The 17,387-nt window shown below is 36.2% G+C and overlaps 1 protein-coding gene across 1 annotated transcript; it reads right to left on the reverse strand.

Moving 5' to 3' along the window:
- Positions 1-882: 882 nt before the first annotated feature.
- LOC133533021 (uncharacterized) lies at positions 883-17,079 on the reverse strand. The gene is made up of 9 exons (XM_061871933.1): positions 16,668-17,079; positions 13,558-13,695; positions 10,359-12,005; positions 9,394-9,510; positions 8,483-8,584; positions 7,605-7,640; positions 7,040-7,102; positions 4,278-4,398; positions 883-2,420 (listed from the first exon to the last, which is right to left on the reverse strand). The coding sequence occupies exons 1-9, from the start codon at positions 17,056-17,058 to the stop codon at positions 2,393-2,395; spliced, it is 2,643 nt and encodes an 880-aa protein (XP_061727917.1). The 5' UTR covers positions 17,059-17,079; the 3' UTR covers positions 883-2,392.
- Positions 17,080-17,387: the final 308 nt, after the last annotated feature.

A 17,387-nucleotide genomic window follows, 5' to 3' on the forward strand; every position in this document is an offset into this window, starting at 1 on the left:
TATTTTAAGATTTTTATTATTGTATGTATGTTAGTCTGTAAGGTATGTATACATGGGCCATAGTTGCCTGAAAATAAATGATATAAATAAAATAAATAAATAATACTTTGAAAGTACCTATAATACACAAATCTCTTTGTTTTTTGTCCATTAAATGACGTATTTTGCATACAGCAAATGCTGCAGAACTGAGTTTACTTAGTTCCTCGTCTTTGATAGTGACAGTTTGTATATTTCTGACATTTGTAGTGACGAACTTTATATATTTGGTTTTCTTCTCGTTCAATAATAGGTTATTGACATTGAAACATTGAAATTATTTTGATATATCACTGTTTACATGATCGCTGACATTTTCGTGACGTTTGACTTTCAAAATAAGGGAGGTATCGTCAGCAAACATTAATACTTATATCATAGTGATATCTCACAAAGTAAACAGTACCCCTAGTGTAAATTCAATCGACATCATAACGTGACGAACGCGTTTGCGTTAAGTCTCATTTTGTATAGGATTTTGAGTTTCCAAAACGTCCCGCTTGGCGCGCTCTTTCTAAATCACATACAAAATGAGACTAAACGCAAACGCGTACGTCACGTTTCGAAATCGAATTTATTTACACTAGGGGTACAGGTTTCAAGTTGTGAAGAGGGCGAAAGTAGCTCGAAATGGTTCGTGTAGTACACGCCGTTGCTGCGTCGCCAGTTTCTTTTTCTTTGGACTTGGCTGGATACGCTATCGCGTGTTTAGATCTGTCTTTATTGGTCTATTTTATAAGTGGTACTGTGCGTCTGGGCCAGACATGGATGACTGAGTCGATTTAAGTGCAGTTTTCGGCAAACATTAAATATTCATTTGTAAGGTTAATAAAACATCTATAATACGTATCACATTTTATTAAAACTATGCTTCTGTTTTACGTTTAGGTCAAAGCATATTATCTTATTCACTATGTAATACTTATTATCTAAAGCTACATTTTGGCTAGTGTGGGGTCCACTAGCGTCGGCGTCTAGCCAGCGCTATGGAATATGGCGTCGACGCGCAGTCACGCCAACGTTGCGTCGACCAGCAGCCATAGAGTTGACGCCGACGCTCGAGAGACGTTAGTGTGGAGTGGCTCAGAGTTATCAAGTTCAAAAAGCCACCCCATACTAGCGTCTTTTGAGCGTCGGCGTCTAGTCAGTGCTATGGAAAATGGCCTCGCTGCGCAGTTGCGCCGACGTTGCGTCGAGCAGACAGAGTGTGGGGTGGCTTAAAGTTATCAAGTTCTAAGGCTGCGGTCTGACCTCTGGCGACCAGCGAGGAGCGAGTTTTTTGGCAGAAATAAAGGTCTACAGATTCTGAGGTAGCTGGTAAGAAATTATTATGGCCAAGATGTAGATGATTTGTATTTTACTGAATAAATAAAAATATAATGACTATAAATAAAAACTTTAACTACGTTCAAAAGGTCCATACACTGTGAATGTTATCTCGCTTTGTGTGGTAGGGCACAGCGCAGCGGATGTCATTCCAGATCTAGTGTAGAGCAGCCTGGGGAGTACCTCCACCGGCTCCACTTTAGGTACAGAAAATTGCAGCTAAATAACAGTAGACCCAACTCATAGTGTTGTGTTCCTGCCGGTGAGTAAGGCTGCCAGAGCTCAACGAGGGTGCGGAATGTTAGGGTCAGCAACGCAGCACCTCTGGAGCTGCAGACGTACATTAGGCTACGGAGACATAGTATAAAAAAATACCGCGTAACTTCTATACCAGCTCTCTGATCTAAGTAATAGACCTACGAGCATATAGGCAAGTATTTATTTTTTAGGGTTCACCGCATTCGAGGGAAGCCAGTGCTGTTAAACTGGTTTAACTTGACAGACGTTCAGACGTACTCTCAGAGTAACAATAGTAGCTTCCGTATTTATTTATTTAGGCATCTTAAATTACCTACTGCCATACATCATAACCTAACTTAACTTAGTCTGTTGCATTTAGTTGTGTACATATTTTTGTAAACAAACATTTTAAATAAAATTATATTAACATTAACAACTATTATGGAGCGGGTTTTGTTCTTATCCATCGAAGCGGAATCCGCAAAAACCGATAACTGTACTCTGTATCTTTAGATATTTAAATAAAAGTAAACAAAATCTACCCTCAGACGGGTCCTTAAGCCAGTTGAGGGTAGATGAAACATTACATGATCAAATAATGTAGGTTAAGTCAGTTCAGTCACAGATCCAGGTGGTTTTGTAATTGGTTGGTTAACCAATAAATGTTACAACTACCCGAGAATGTACAAATTGTTTGTTTACTTTCATTTACCTAAAGATAAGTTTTGTTCAGGAGTTTCGAAATCTTGCGAGAATTTCAATTCATATCGTTGCTGGCTTTTGCTTCTTAGTTCTTCCATATTTTCGCAGGTATACTGAAATAAATAAATAAGGTATAATTTAAACTTAAATTTATTAATTGTTGGTTTCTTATAAACTACGTGTTGATTTATTAAATATGTTACAACGGGTCACTCACGTATTTTAAGTCGAAAATGCTCGAACTTGTCGATATATAATATGTCTGTGTTTCACGGAAATTTTTGTTATTAAAATTACGTGTTGATTTAATATTTTTCCTAAAAAAAATACTTTTTAGTGACTCTTCTGAATAGGTAAGGTTACGTTGTTTTAGCACAGAGTTTTTATACCTTTGGTCTCAATCATTACTATCATCATTAGATCATTAGATCCATATTCGATCAGTCAGATCGATGTCATCATAATATTACATTGACACAGGTTTTTCATAAGTTGGCCAACAAATGGTTGCGAAATAGTTTGCAAATTTTGAAAACAACTTACATAATAAGTTAAATAAAAACTGGTTCTTTTTTTTTATATTATAGGACATTATTACACAAACTGACTAAGTCCCACAGTAAGCTCAATAAGGCTTGTGTTGAGGGTACTTAGACAACGATATATATAATATATAAATATGTATAAATACTTAAATACTTACATAGAAAACACCCATGACTCAGGAACAGATATCCATGCTCATCACACGAATAAATGCCCTTCCCAGGATTTGAACCCGGGACCATCGGCTTCATAGGCAGGGTACCCACTAGGCCAGACCGGTCGTCAAACTCAAACGTCAACTGGTTCTTACTAACAAAAAAGTTGTTATTTGTTGTATAGTTCTTTTTTTAGCATTAGAAAAAAGGTAAACAATCTTGAAATGTTTTTTTTATTGAAAAACTTTTTTTATATTAGTAACTCCTTCTTCCTCGCGTTGTCCCGGCATTTTGCCACGGCTCATGGGAGCCTGGGGTCCGCTTGACAACTAATCCCAAGATTTGGCGTAGGCACTAATTTTTACGAAAGCGACTGCCATCTGCCCTTCCAACCCAGAGGGTAAACTAGGCCTTGTTGGGATTAGTCTTGTGGGGTTTTTTATATTAGTAACTATTACTCATAAAAGCAAAAGAATGTAAAAGATCATATATGATTTATAATTGTTACATATTTCCCGTGGTTTATTTTTCAAATGTGGTTTTCAATAAAAAGACACGCCAAAACCGCTCATCATCTTTCTAATGTTAAAAAAAAAAAACGAACTATAGAGGGATTCGGGGACTTGATGTCTATGTTGGGTTTAAATTTTTTGTATCTCAGGCCCGATTTTCACATGAATTAGTGATAAGTGCGTCATACATTTGTTATGAATGAACTCGCACTTTAGAGGAAAGGGGACGCCCGCTTCTTCATACAAACGTAGTCTTCATTTTCTTCTTTTAATATAGACATTATGGAAAATATGTTTTTATTAATTTGATGTATATTAACCATAGCCATGTCCCTATATTTGACTTTTTTCGATTATTTCATCATTGTAAGAATTAGGAGCGAAAAACACATTTCATACAAATTTTTAAATGCTTCCTAAAATAAAAAAAACGAAAAAAAAAACAAATGTAGGGACGTAGCTGTAGTTGATATACAACTAATTGTGTCAAAATATTTTCAATAATGTTTATATACAGAGAGGAAAATGAGGACACGTTTGTATGAAAAGATGATTTCCCGCGGGTCCTACACTTTCGTCTTAACACTAACAATCAATGTGTAATGTAAATCCATCCATCCATGTGTGCATAGGCTAAAGAGACTGCTTACCATCAGGCGGGCCGCTTGTTTGCCACCAACGTAGTATAAAAAAAATCGGGCCTTATTGTAAAAAACTTCATGGGTCATTATTATCACTTTCCCATAAAGATACTTACTTGAGTTGAAGATGCTTCTTTCTGAGCTGCATTCGAATAAATTTTGGGTCAAGTTCGATCTTCGAATTACTGTCGTAGCCCGGTAACACATCAGACATGCCTTCGCTTTGCTTGTCGTCAACTGTCAAAAATTAAAAAACAATTCAATATATTATTTTATGCCTATTTTTCGAACAGTAGCCCATTTCTCGAACGGTATTAGACTAATATTATTAGTCCACGAACTGTCAAGTCGTATGAGTTACCATGGCAACACACTGATAATATTAGACTAATACCGTTCGAGAAATGGCCTTGTTAGGATTAGTCCGGTTTCCTCACGATGTTTTCCTTCACCGAAAAGCGACTGGTAAATATCAAATGATATTTCGTACATAAGTTCCGAAAAACTCATCGTATTTGTTATACAATCATAAATAAAGGCAAGGTAAGGCACCGCTGGTAATGAGTTTTGAAACGGAAAACGATTATAAGGCCCCAAATCGGGACTGATTTCGGGCCTGATATCGGGAAGGGTGGATGTAATTGGCGCTTAAAATACTCGCCTCTTGACTAAATTAACGTAGTCCGAACACTCCGAACCAGCCATTCATTTAAAAAAAACTGCTTACTCCATTGTAATTCGCTCGTCTGTAGTGCGAATGATTTTTGGTCAGTTGACCTATTCTAGTTACTAAACTATTCGCTACTTGACTAATTATTAATAAAGTAGTTCGAACTAGGCTTAATGGATTCGTATAGTGGCTCCTCTACACGATGGCCTAGCGCTGGCCCAGCGAGATGGCCATGCGATGGTTGAGAGCACGCACTATGGAATGGGCCACGTGTAGATGCGTACGCACCATCGCTGGCCCACTACCTTTGATGTGCGGACGAAATACCGACACCGTGGCCATCCCATCGCCATTGGCTACTTGACATTTTTTTGGAAATAATGTCAATCGATCTTGATTTTCCTGGGGATCAAATGTCAATATAGGACTCATGGCATTTAAGCAACACAAAGGTCAGAAATGAGAGTTAAAGTCTGACACTCGCACTCGACGATTGAAACGCCTCTAACAAAATGATAATGTGATGTGACGTCACATCACATAAGTCTGTCCTAAATGTATGGAAGATCAAGAGAATGGCTATTTTAACCCTGCAATATTGCGTTTATGTATATAGTTGTCATACAATTTATTTCTCAATAAAATGCAAGGAATCGAATGGTAATATTTTATAATCTCAAATTCCACTTTTTTATGATTTTGACGACCGGTTTGGCCTAGTGGGTAGTGACCCTGCCTACGAAGCTGATGGTCCCGGGTTCAAATCCTGGTAAGGGCATTTATTCGTGTGATGAGCATGGATATTTGTTCCTGAGTCATGGGTGTTTTCTATGTATTTAAGTATTTATTATAAATATTTATATATTATATATATCGTTGTCTAAGTACCCTCAACCCAAGCCTTATTGAGCTTACTGTGGGACTTAGTCAATTTTTTTAAGAATGTCCTATAATATAAAAATAATAATAATAATAATATTGAGCCATCCTAGATGTCGCTTTTTGTGGGGGCCCATCTTGTGGGGGCGAGTCACCGTCTGCCGGAAATAAAATTGAATACCGTTTTATTAGGCAGGCGTCCGGTTTTTTATCCCATAGCCCAGTATTTAGTCCATCGCTTTCACCCAATAGCCCAGTTCATTTTAGATTCCATCAACCCTCTAATAGTCCTTACACCCTGGCGGATGCTGCCTCTGCGTGCGTCCCATGACACGGGCAAGGGCAACATCCGCTAGGTGTACCCCTTACATTTCATTAAAGTGTCAAAAGGGCCTCTACGTGTTGGCTTCGGCTCCGCGCACGCCTCCCAAAGGTCCGGAGCACCATTGTTCCGTGATGGGAAAGACATACAAATAATAATATAAAAATAATATAATATAAAATATAATGATAAATGGCTCATTTTCTATCCGTTTATCTAAATTTTGTTATAATATTCAACATGTGTCAAATACTAAATTCCGACGCGCCATAAGCGATCCGTCATCACTACCCTCTCTACACGCTGGCCCATCGTGTAGAGGAGCTATAGGAGGTGAAAGCATGTACTACTCGCCTTTAAAGTTAGGGCCTGTTTTACAATGTCCAAGTATTGGATAAATAATTAACAAATAAATTAACTGCCAGATAAAAGTTTTGTAAACAGTGCATAAAGGAGCGATTTATCAATGAGTCGCGCATTTATGTCTACTGAGATACTACCATTTTTCATCAATTATCTAAATAATTACCTAAAAACCTAAGTTTTATAGTAAAAAAAGTATTATTTTAGATGACTCGTAGAAAACTATTGTATACAATAGTGATATAATCATTTTTGCTTCTCGTACCTTACGCAGCAAGCTTCGTTGCCTAAACTATTGTATAAAATACTATTTACTGCTACTTTAGGGTTGCCATACGTCCCGGTACGCCGGGACATGTCCCGGTTTGAAGCATGGTGTCCCGGCGTCCCGGCCGATAAGCAAATTGTCCCGGTTTAAAAATCATAGTTATTTAATAGAGGGCTGGACTCGGTAAACAGTAATATACCTACAATAAACGCGACTAACTAGCTAGGCTAATCGTACGTGGATAGAACGATGTAAGCGCTGACACTTGTCCGTTCACGTTTCACGAATTTACGTCAACAGTGTCAACACATTTCGGGATTTTCTTTAAATGTCCCGGTCAGAGTCCCCACACTTATGGCAACCCTATGCTACTTACTTATATCGCTTGCGTGTAGACTTCCTTCAAAATAAACGTTCCCAGCCGTGTCGGGAGTTAGATCTGCAGGAACAAAAAAACTATAAGAACTATACTGTTGAAACTTGGTAAGTAGATGTATTCTGTGAACCGCATTAAGATTTTCACACAAAAATTTAACACAAAAAAAAAAAACAATAAATTATGAGGTTTATAATATCACTTTTTTCTAAACTGAATAGTTTGCGCGAGAGACATTTCCAAAGTGGTAAAATGTGTGCCCCCTCCCCCCTGTAACTTTATGAATATATGATGTATGCAAACTTCCACCGAAAATTGGTTTGAACGTGATCTAGGAAGTAGATTATTTTTAATACGTCATAAATGGTACGGAACCCTTCATGGGCGAGTCCGACTCGCACTTGGCCGCTTTTTTAGGGTTCCGTAGCCAAATGCCAAAAAACGGAACCCTTATGGATTCGTCATGTCTGTCTGTCTGTCCGATTATTAAGGTTTAAGGTTGACTAAACATCGTAAAGTGACTGGATATATTCAAAATATGTAGGCAGGTAAATAGGTAACTCACCAAATGCTTTTAAATTTTGTTCCAATTCCTGGTTATCTGAAATCAAAATATGTATTCGTTTTATTAAAAGGAAAATTAACTTAGAAATTATAATGCAATATTTACTCACTAAAGTAGACTGGCGGTCATTAATAGTAACTCAAAAACTCCTGGACCGATCATGTTCGATATAGCTTTTATTGAAAGTATTTATTAAGCTTTTGTTTCACGATTTTTTTTTATATTATTTGGACCCATGGTTCAAAGGTTAGAGGGACATACTCGTATGTTTTTTCTTTCGGTGCGATTATTTCCGATAATATTAACTTTGGGTAAATTGGGTAAAAGCGCAATGAAAAAAAAAACATTTTGTATGGGAGGCAGGTACCCTTTCCTTTTGAGCGTCAGCGTCTAGTCAGCGCTATGGAAAATGGCGTCGCTGCGCAGTTGCGCCAATGTTGCGTCGAACAGCAGTCATAAAGTTGACTAGATGCCGACGCTTGGGAGAGGGGTGGCTCTATGGGCCAGATCACACTGGCGTCTTTTGGGCATCAGCGTCTAGTTAGCGCTATGGAAAATGGCGTCGCTGCGCAGTTGCGCCAATGTTGCGTCGAACAGCAGTCATAAAGTTGACTAGATGCCGACGCTTGGGAGAGGGGTGGCTCTATGGGCCAGATCACACTGGCGTCTTTTGGGCATCAGCGTCTAGTTAGCGCTATGGAAAATGGCGTCGCTGCGCAGTTGCGTCAACGTTGCGTCGAGCCGCAGCCATAGAGTTGACTAGACGCCGACGCTCGGGAGATGCTAGTGTTGGGTGGCCATATATCTATGAAATTAGGTTTCTTAAGAATTGTGAGTAAAAATAGTGAACCATGTTATTTGGTTTTTGAGTTTTGTACCTGGGAAAAATTGAATATCATTCAGTCCTGGTATTTTAGTTGCTGATTTTTGAGTATCTTTGATGAATAACGCCGGTGGTGTCGTTGCAATGGAAACGGGTACTGAAAAGTAAATAACAACATAGATAAATATGTATGTAAGTAAGCATAGAGTGCTCACTCCATACATCAGTTTTCTTATCAAAACACTTATTATTTTCGTAGTCGACATCTAGCGTCAAGTAGCGGATTTATCAGTACTGCTACTTGACAATAGATGTCGCGACGAACGAAAAGTCTAATACTCAACAATTTTCAGCCAATATTATAACCTTGAAGGATTTAACAACTGGAGACGCCTTTAAGAGCTCACCCCTCTGTCGAAAAGCTCGGCCAATGGTCATATGTATTGTATGGACTGACGTTTATCTGACAGCTATTTGTACGTTACGTAGAAATAGCCATACATTTGACGTGCCCCTCCCCCGTAAATTTTCTTTGCCTACATCTTTCTAGCGTCAAGTAGCGAAACTATCAGTACTGCTACTCGACAATAGATGTCGCGGCAAACAAAAAGTCTAATGCTCAACGATTTCCAGCTAATATTATCTTACCAGAGTGAGCGTAGGAGTTGAAAATAGAGTTCCGGTTATTCTGGTTATAATATTAGCGGAAAATCGTTGACCAGTAGACTTTTTGTTTGCCGTGACATCTATTGTCGAGTAGCAGTACTGAGAGTTCCGCTACTTCACGCTAAATGTAGACTACGAAAATAATAATATTTTTAGTAACAAAACCGTTGTATGGAGTGAACACTTTTGGTCTTCTTAATTCTCTTAACCGGGGGGGGAGGCTATATAACGAGCTTCAGAGGAGGAAAAGAAAAGTTTTCAGTGATATCTGTTTTAAACTTATGTCCTATAATTAATTACCTTCAGTGACGTGCGTAGTTGTGGTTGTGGTTGGTGTCGTAGGCGGTTTTGTGGTAATTTTCTCATTTGGCTGCTGCGGCAGCATAGGGACAATGTTAGGCGCCATCATGTTTCTATCTGCAAACATGTACATAAAATGAATGTGTGCAATATTATACAGTTCCAACAAGAGGTCCGAGGAAGTGAGTCTTACCTCAGCCAAATAACATTAGACCCTACTCATAGTGTTGTGTTGCTGGCGGTGAGTAAGGTTGCCAGAGCTCAATGAGGGTGCGGAGTATGAGGGTTGTAATGTAACACCTCTGGAGTTGCGGGCGTCCATAGCTAAGAGCAGGAGAGAGATGCCAAAGGTGGTCGCCGACGTCCGTTAGGGCATGGCAAATGAAGAAGAAGAGTTACGTGTTTCTAGTTTTATTGTATAGTTAGTATTTCCATTCACGATTTTATTAAATACCGTTAAAATTGGGTTACCAAGACCTTACTGGAGCACTATGTTTTTTCTTTTTACTTTACTGTTAAAATAACGACAAATAGCAATTTGGAGAGATCGTCAAGCTACAATGGGTCCTCATTATGCCAAGTGAAATCCGGCCACACCGGATGAAGTAATTATAAAAATCTACTTTTTTTGCGTGTAAATAAAGCTTCAAATATACATATCCATTTTATTAATGGAATAAAATGTTTACCTTTGCATCTCATTGTACATCTGACACAACAAGAAATTATGTAGTACAACTAATCAACAGGTGTTTTAAACATAAGAGCAATAGGCGACTCGACAAAAATATTTACCTACTTTTTGACATCAACATTGCTTTAAATATCTCAGAAATATATTAAACTGGATCGCATTCCAGGTCTCAGCTTAGGTAAAGTTTGTGGTGGTACGACATATGCCGAGTAATTTTCGTCTTAAGCGCAAGTGATACTTTTTTATAACACTAAAATTAGTTGTCACTTACCTAAAGTGCTCAAACGTCTGATCGCCTTCTCCACACACCAGTCCAGTGTCTGTTTTGTGCTGTTCTGTCCTATTTCTTTACAGAAACTAGTTGCCATCATCAGGAATGGATCTTTCGCTGTCAAATCTGATTCTTTAACGACCTTCGGAGGTTCAGAAGTTGTGGTAGATTTCATGAGTCTCTCATGTTTGTTTTGGGTGTCTTTTAATAGTGGATGCCCCTTGCTATGGTGTCGTTTTCTATGTTTCCGCGTTGAATGATGGTTTATCCACCTTCGTTCTCGCTTAAAACTGATTTTGTCAACTGGAAATAATAAAGTTGTTTTTGGTTTAGTAGCATTTTTGACGAATTTCCTCTGGTTTCGTTTCGCTGAAAGTTTTGCGCTTCTTGCTATGCTTGTCTTGTCTCCGATGTGGATTCCTCCCAGTATTTTGTTCTTTATTATTGTGTCGATAAAAGTGTTGTTGAAATAGTATTTATAAATTAAGTCGTCTACTGATTTGTCATCTTTTTCCTTTAGTATCATTTGATCTTGATTTTCTATAAAGTTATTAGTTGGTACAGATAATAGACTTATTTTAATTGGTTCTATTGATGTTGTTCGTTCTGATGTAGTAATAGTATTCATTTTAGTCGTATTATTTTCGTTATTCGCTTTGGGTCCTATTAAATCCGCATTAACCTTTAGATATTTGTTATTTTGAACACTTTGTTTAGCCTTTTTAAATATTCTCGCGAAATGGTTTTGCCTATGAGATATTTCATTCTGTATTTTTGCAATTGAGTTTTGTTTTTCATTAATCTTTTCATTTTGTAACAGCATCATTTTCTGAATATTGTAAAATTGTTGTTGCTGAGCTAAGAACTTGTTTTGCTGATTCTCAAAATCAAGCATGTTTTTAGACATTATCTCTTCTTTATTTTTGAACATATCTTCCTTGTTCTTCAAACAATCATGAAACTTATTTAATTTCTCAACTAATTTTAAGATAGTCGAATATTTTTCATCAAATTCATTCAGTTTTTTTGAGTTGACTTCGATTTTATCTTCAAAGTCTTTGTTTGCGTTGTTCATTTGATCATGAATAACTTTGATGGCATTGTGTTGTTTCATTATTTTTTTGAAAGTCCGTGTTAACATTGTAAGTACTTTTACTAGTCCTTTTTCTGTAATAGGCCTCGGTGTTGCTGATTCTGTTGTTGGTTCTTGAAGAATTTCATATGCATTTTTATCTGGAATTGGATCATTTTCCAATATTTTTTCTCTGCTTACGTTAGGTGCTTTATCGAAATCATTACTTTTATTATACGTATCAATTAAATCGATTCTATCGACAACCAAGTCGTCGTATTTCATACTCCTTTTAGCAGTTGCATTTCCTTCAGTAATATTTAGTATATCTTTTAAATAATTAAAATGTTCTTCATCGTTAGTATGATTATCTTGTACTACATTAGTTTTATTTTCAACGTCAGATACAGTTTTAGCTGTGGACTTACTTATATCATTATATTCTATATGTTTGTTATTGGAGTTTTCTAGCAGCATTGCTACACTTAGAGGAAAATCGTTGAAGAGTGAAGTTATTGAGTTTTGATCTTTTGTTAGTCCTTTGCCACTGTTTATGTGCCTCTTCCCGTCTTTGTCTAGTAAATTAAAAAAAACTGCACATATAAATATTTATACATAAACAAAAACTTAGAAGTTATCCTCTATACGGCTGTTATTTGCTTATTTTGTGTTTTTATTCAAACCTATTAATTAACAAATGACTAGGTGTTAGGTGTAATTGGCTATTCCAATTTTCCGAACCACATTCCAATGGTAGTTATTCCCAAAAATGACCCATATTTCTATCATATCAGAGTCCATTCTCGGATTTAACCGCCATTCGGAAGTTATTCGTTATTACCCGAAATTACGTTTAGCAAAAATTATACATTTCTACATTTGTATTATTGTAAGAAATTTGTCTTTTTAGAACTCAAATAATCAGTACACCTTATAAAACAGTCTTCTGCCGCGTCTGTCTGTATGTCTGTATGATCGCGATAAACTCAAAAACTACTGAACGGATTTTCATGCTGTTTTTATCTATCAATAAAGTGATATATAATATATATCACAATAAAGTGCAAAGCCGGCACGAGTCGCTAATATAACAACAAATAACATAGGCACGAATTTTAAGCAGCACATTTTTCTAGACTTAAATCGACCGGGAACGGCTCATAGCCGTGATTACCTTTTATATTGTTTTTATTGAGCTCCCGATATTTCGATGCAGTTACATGCATCTTGTTCACGGGTAACTGGAGGTAGAGGGTGGGTGTCAAACGTGTATAGACCGCGCTCACGCTTCAAGGTAATCACAGTTTATATCGCGGTCGATTTAAGTCTAGTGAAACTAACCGTGAATCAATCGAAACTGCTACACATTTTTTGTTCGATTTAATATTCGGGGTATTTATTTAGTCACCTGCAATAATTTACGGGCTGAATGTATAGGTAAGTGCAACCGAGCAACTTTTAGTATGGAACTAGCATACAAAATGTCAAGGTCAGACAGCCGAAATGTATGAAACGATTTCGGGGTTGGTCCCAAAGTAAAAGTTGCTCAGTATGACCTATATATTCACCCCGTAAATAGGGTTGTTTCCATCTACAAATCTTGAGGCAGAATGTATCCCAATAAATTATTTTGGATTATAAGAACATGTTAAACTACTTTTAGGGGACCTGTAATGACCATATTTTTGTAAATATTGAATTTAAAATCTTTTGGCACACGGCACGTGACCAAACTCGAAACGTCATTGAAGATTGTGATGACGTCACAACTCTCGGATTGACACTGTTGACAGTTAGGCGATAAATAACAAATGACAAATGTCAGTTGACAGTTCGTATCTTCTACGTGTGTATGAAGTTACGTGTCAAACCGTAAACTGTGACGTCACACAATTTTCAAAGAGCGTTTTGGGCGCGAAATCATCTGTCACAATATATTTTGTTAATTTAACATATTTGAAGCCGTTTTTAGTATAAAAGTTGAATTTTAGGGCAACTTTAGTTAATATAGAACGTAATACAAGCGTTTCAAAAAATTGGAAACAACCCTATTATTGCAGGTGATTAAATATTCACCAACTTTATTAATTGAATAAAATTAAATAATTATAATGCCATGTTACTCACTGAGCATCGACCGCTTTTCCCTCACAGCCAAAGCGGCCACAAATGGTGCATCTGGCTCGTTTTCATTGGAGTTGGACCGGAAGAAATGTCCCGAGTTCTCGCGTCCGTCCACCCCGTGTCTATGGCGGAGCCAGATCCCTGGAAAAAGGCACTATAGGTTAAGAACTTAACGCTCCTTTTGTGTGTAGTCCATCCAGGCTAACTTTACACACAAATGCATACGCCGTAGCCATATACTGCTATAAAGGCATTTATAGTGCAATACGTCACATTCTAAATTAAAATTCGTAAAGATTGCGTTCATAATATTCTTCATTCGTTTATTGTCTGCTTTGCTAGTGAAGAGAAATTATTATGGGATGTTACAAATTCGAGTTTTTCACACAGTTAATCCCGATTTTAATTTTTGAAAAATATACATGTTAAACATTCTATATGAAATATGAAAACTTTATACTGTCGTAATTTCGCACGTAATTCTTTTATTTCTCTGAACGTTCTCAACTTAATTTTTTACTATTTTTTCAAGATATAATTCAATATATTTATTTTTTCAGAAAACGTCCTTAATTTAACCCAAATTACAAATAAATCGGATTAGTACTTTGGCTGTAATAAAATAAAAATGTATTATCTTTTTTTGCATTTTTTTTTTAACTTGAAGCATTATTATAGTGTGTAGTGTGGTATTCGAAATTTTAATTCAACTATTACAGTCGATGCGTACAAAAGTATGTATTTATTACTCTGCCCAATAGGTGAACAACATTATGTATAATGCCCGGGTAATATAATTATTTGGATTGTTGTTATATAATTGGTCATTTTTAATAATGCCCGGATATTTAGGAAAAAACCCCACTTCTCACTTGGTTCATAACATATTACACACACACACATACATGTCAGAGAGGATTTAGGAACCTACTTAATTTTATACCTATTATTATCTAATATTCACACCAATTAATTTAGTTTACCAATTCATATATTTTAGCTTATTATATGTACATACAATTTCTAGAAGTATGTTGTGAAATTGGTTCAAATACATTCTTTTAATATTTTTTGTATTAATATCAAATAAAATACTATTTAAATCTTTTCTAGACGTCTTTTCATATGTTAACGTTACCAATCATGGAACATTTAAGAGAAAAAGCGGCCAAGTGCGAGTCGGACTCGCGCATGAAGGGTTCCGTACAATTTAAGACGTATTAAAAAAAATCTTCTTATTAGATCTTGTTCAACATTTTCCCACTTTGGACACACATTTTACCACTTTGGAAGTGTCTCTCGCGCAAACTATTCAGTTTAGAAAAAAATGATATTAGGAACCTAAATATCATTTTTGAAGACCTATTCATAGATACCCCACACGTATATGTTTAATGAAAAATTTTTTTTTTAATTTTATGACGTATTAAAAAAAAACTACTTACTAGATCTCGTTCAAACCAATTTTCGGTGGAAGTTTGCATGGTAATGTATATTATATATTTTTTTTAGATTTTTCATTCTGTTATTTTAGAAGTTACAGGGGGGGGGACACACTTTTTTTCACTTTGGAAGGTTCTCTCGCGCAAACTATTCAGTTTAGAAAAAAATGATATTAGAAACCTTAATATCATTTTTGAAGACCTATCCATAGATACCCCACACGTATGGGTATGATGAAATAAATTTTTTTTTTTAATTTCATGACGTATTAAAAAAAAACTACTTACTAGATCTCGTTCAAACCAATTTTCGGTGGAAGTTTGCATGGCAATGTATATCATATATTTTTTTTAGATTTTTCATTCTGTTATTTTAGAAGTTACAGGGGGGGGACACACTTTTTTCCACTTTGGAAGGTGCTCTCGCGCAAACTATTTAGTTTAGAAAAAAATGATATTAGAAACCTTAATATCATTTTTGAAGACCTATCCATAGATACCCCACACGTATGGGTATGATGAAAAAAAAATTTTTTTTTTAATTTCATGACGTATTAAAAAAAAACTACTTACTAGATCTCGTTCAAACCAATTTTCGGTGGAAGTTTACATGGCAATGTATATCATATATTTTTTTTAGATTTTTCATTCTGTTATTTTAGAAGTTACGGGGGGGGGGGACACACATTTTACCACTTTGGAAGTGTCTCTCGCGCAAACTATTCATTTTAGAAAAAAATGATATTAGAAACCTCAATATCATTTTTGAAGACCTATCCATAGATACCCCACACGTATGGGTTTGATGAAAAAAGATTTTTTGAGTTTCAGTTCTAAGTATGGGGAACCCCCAAAATTTATTGTTTTTTTTCTATTTTTGTGTGAAAATCTTAATGCGGTTCGTAGAATACATCCACTTACTAAGTTTGAACAGTACAGCTCTTATAGTTTCGGAAAAAAGTGGCTGTGACAGAATCGGACAGACAGACGGACATGACGAATCTATAAGGGTTCCGTTTTTTGCCATTTGGCTACGGAACCCTAGTATTTTCGATATCTCACCGACATCTGTAAAATTTCTAGCGCTTTATGCTTTATTGGTCCATGGGGCCCAGCGCGCACAAGTTTTTTGGAGAAATCTCGAAACGTCTGGTTGACGTAACTCGTGACCGAAGAGCTGGCGGCTTCCTCGCACAACGTGTCAGTATTGTGATACAACGAGGAAATGCCGCCAGCATCCTTAGTACAATGCCTCAAGGGCCTATTTTAGATATAAGCTAGTTATAGTAATCATCTGTATATATCCGTTATATATATTATTGTTATTGTAAATAAATACTTTAAAAGTTTAATGCCCAATTCATCCTCCATATTTTCTATGCATTTAATGAAAGCTACTGCAATTGGTTTCAATATTATTAACCAATTATAACTATGTTTTTAGGTATGGATACTATGGATGTATAACTAACAAGTACCTATCAATGAAAAATTAAACTTAGCAGCTCTTTTGCTCTTGTTTATGGTAAAATGTTGCCAGCGATTAAAAACTGATGGTAAATACTTGTTTTACAGGATTTGTCTATACCATCCCATGACTGGTGCCTGTTCCATTATAGAAGTGTTTAATATAATTGCAAAATAGTACATAGTAATTGTACTTACACTTACCTTTGTTGATTTTATTCGCTTCATAACGCGATCCAAATTCGTTGTTCGGCAAAAACCCTTCACAGGCGACAAAACCTATCGATAAACCAACAAGAAGCAACATCACTAGTCGGTTTAATGTCGAGGCATTTTTGGCAACCATTAATGTCGATAAATCAATGAAATACTTGAGGTGTACAGCGAGTAAAGTGGACTGAGAAATGAACAAGAATTTTCGATGCTTACTATGATTTGGGCGATGTTTATAAACATGGTTAGTGGTGTGATTGTGAATGAAGTGTCGATATCGATAGTTTTCTTTTTCTATTTTTCTTACCAGAGCGCTTAGTAAAGATGCCAATCGTTTACGCCGTTGCGAATGAAACGGTAATCTCTCTCTATTACTTTCCATGTTAGTGCGACAGAGAGAAATTAGCGTTTCGTTCGCTACAGCTAAAAGGATTGGCATCTTGGCAAGTCCACCTGGTGTTTAAAATAAAACGGCTTCATTTAGGGTCCTGTGTACCAAGACCCCAAATAAAGCCGTGAGACCTAGGTTAAGATGTACTAACACTAGTATTGTAAGTCTGTATATAACTAACAATCTATGGGCAAATTGGCCTGAAATAAAGAAATAAATTAAATTAAATTAAAATGTGAGTTACTCACATTAATTCTTAACGTAACATAATTACGCATGAAAAAATTCAATCACACGTATTGTTTGATAAAATCTTTGTG

The sequence above is a fragment of the Cydia pomonella genome, chromosome 28 (assembly GCF_033807575.1).
Source record: "Cydia pomonella isolate Wapato2018A chromosome 28, ilCydPomo1, whole genome shotgun sequence".
NCBI lineage: Eukaryota > Metazoa > Arthropoda > Insecta > Lepidoptera > Tortricidae > Cydia > Cydia pomonella.

Excerpts from the sequence above, each read along its gene's own strand:
- LOC133533021 (XM_061871933.1), bottom strand. The coding sequence starts at position 17,058 with ATGGAAAGTAATAGAGAGAGATTACCGTTTCATTCGCAACGGCGTAAA. Across the intron at positions 8,585-9,393 it reads AACTACGCACGTCACTGAAG|TACCCGTTTCCATTGCAACG; the intron begins GTAATTAATTAT and ends TTTACTTTTCAG. Across the intron at positions 2,421-4,277 it reads AAGAAGCATCTTCAACTCAA|TATACCTGCGAAAATATGGA; the intron begins GTAAGTATCTTT and ends TATTTATTTCAG.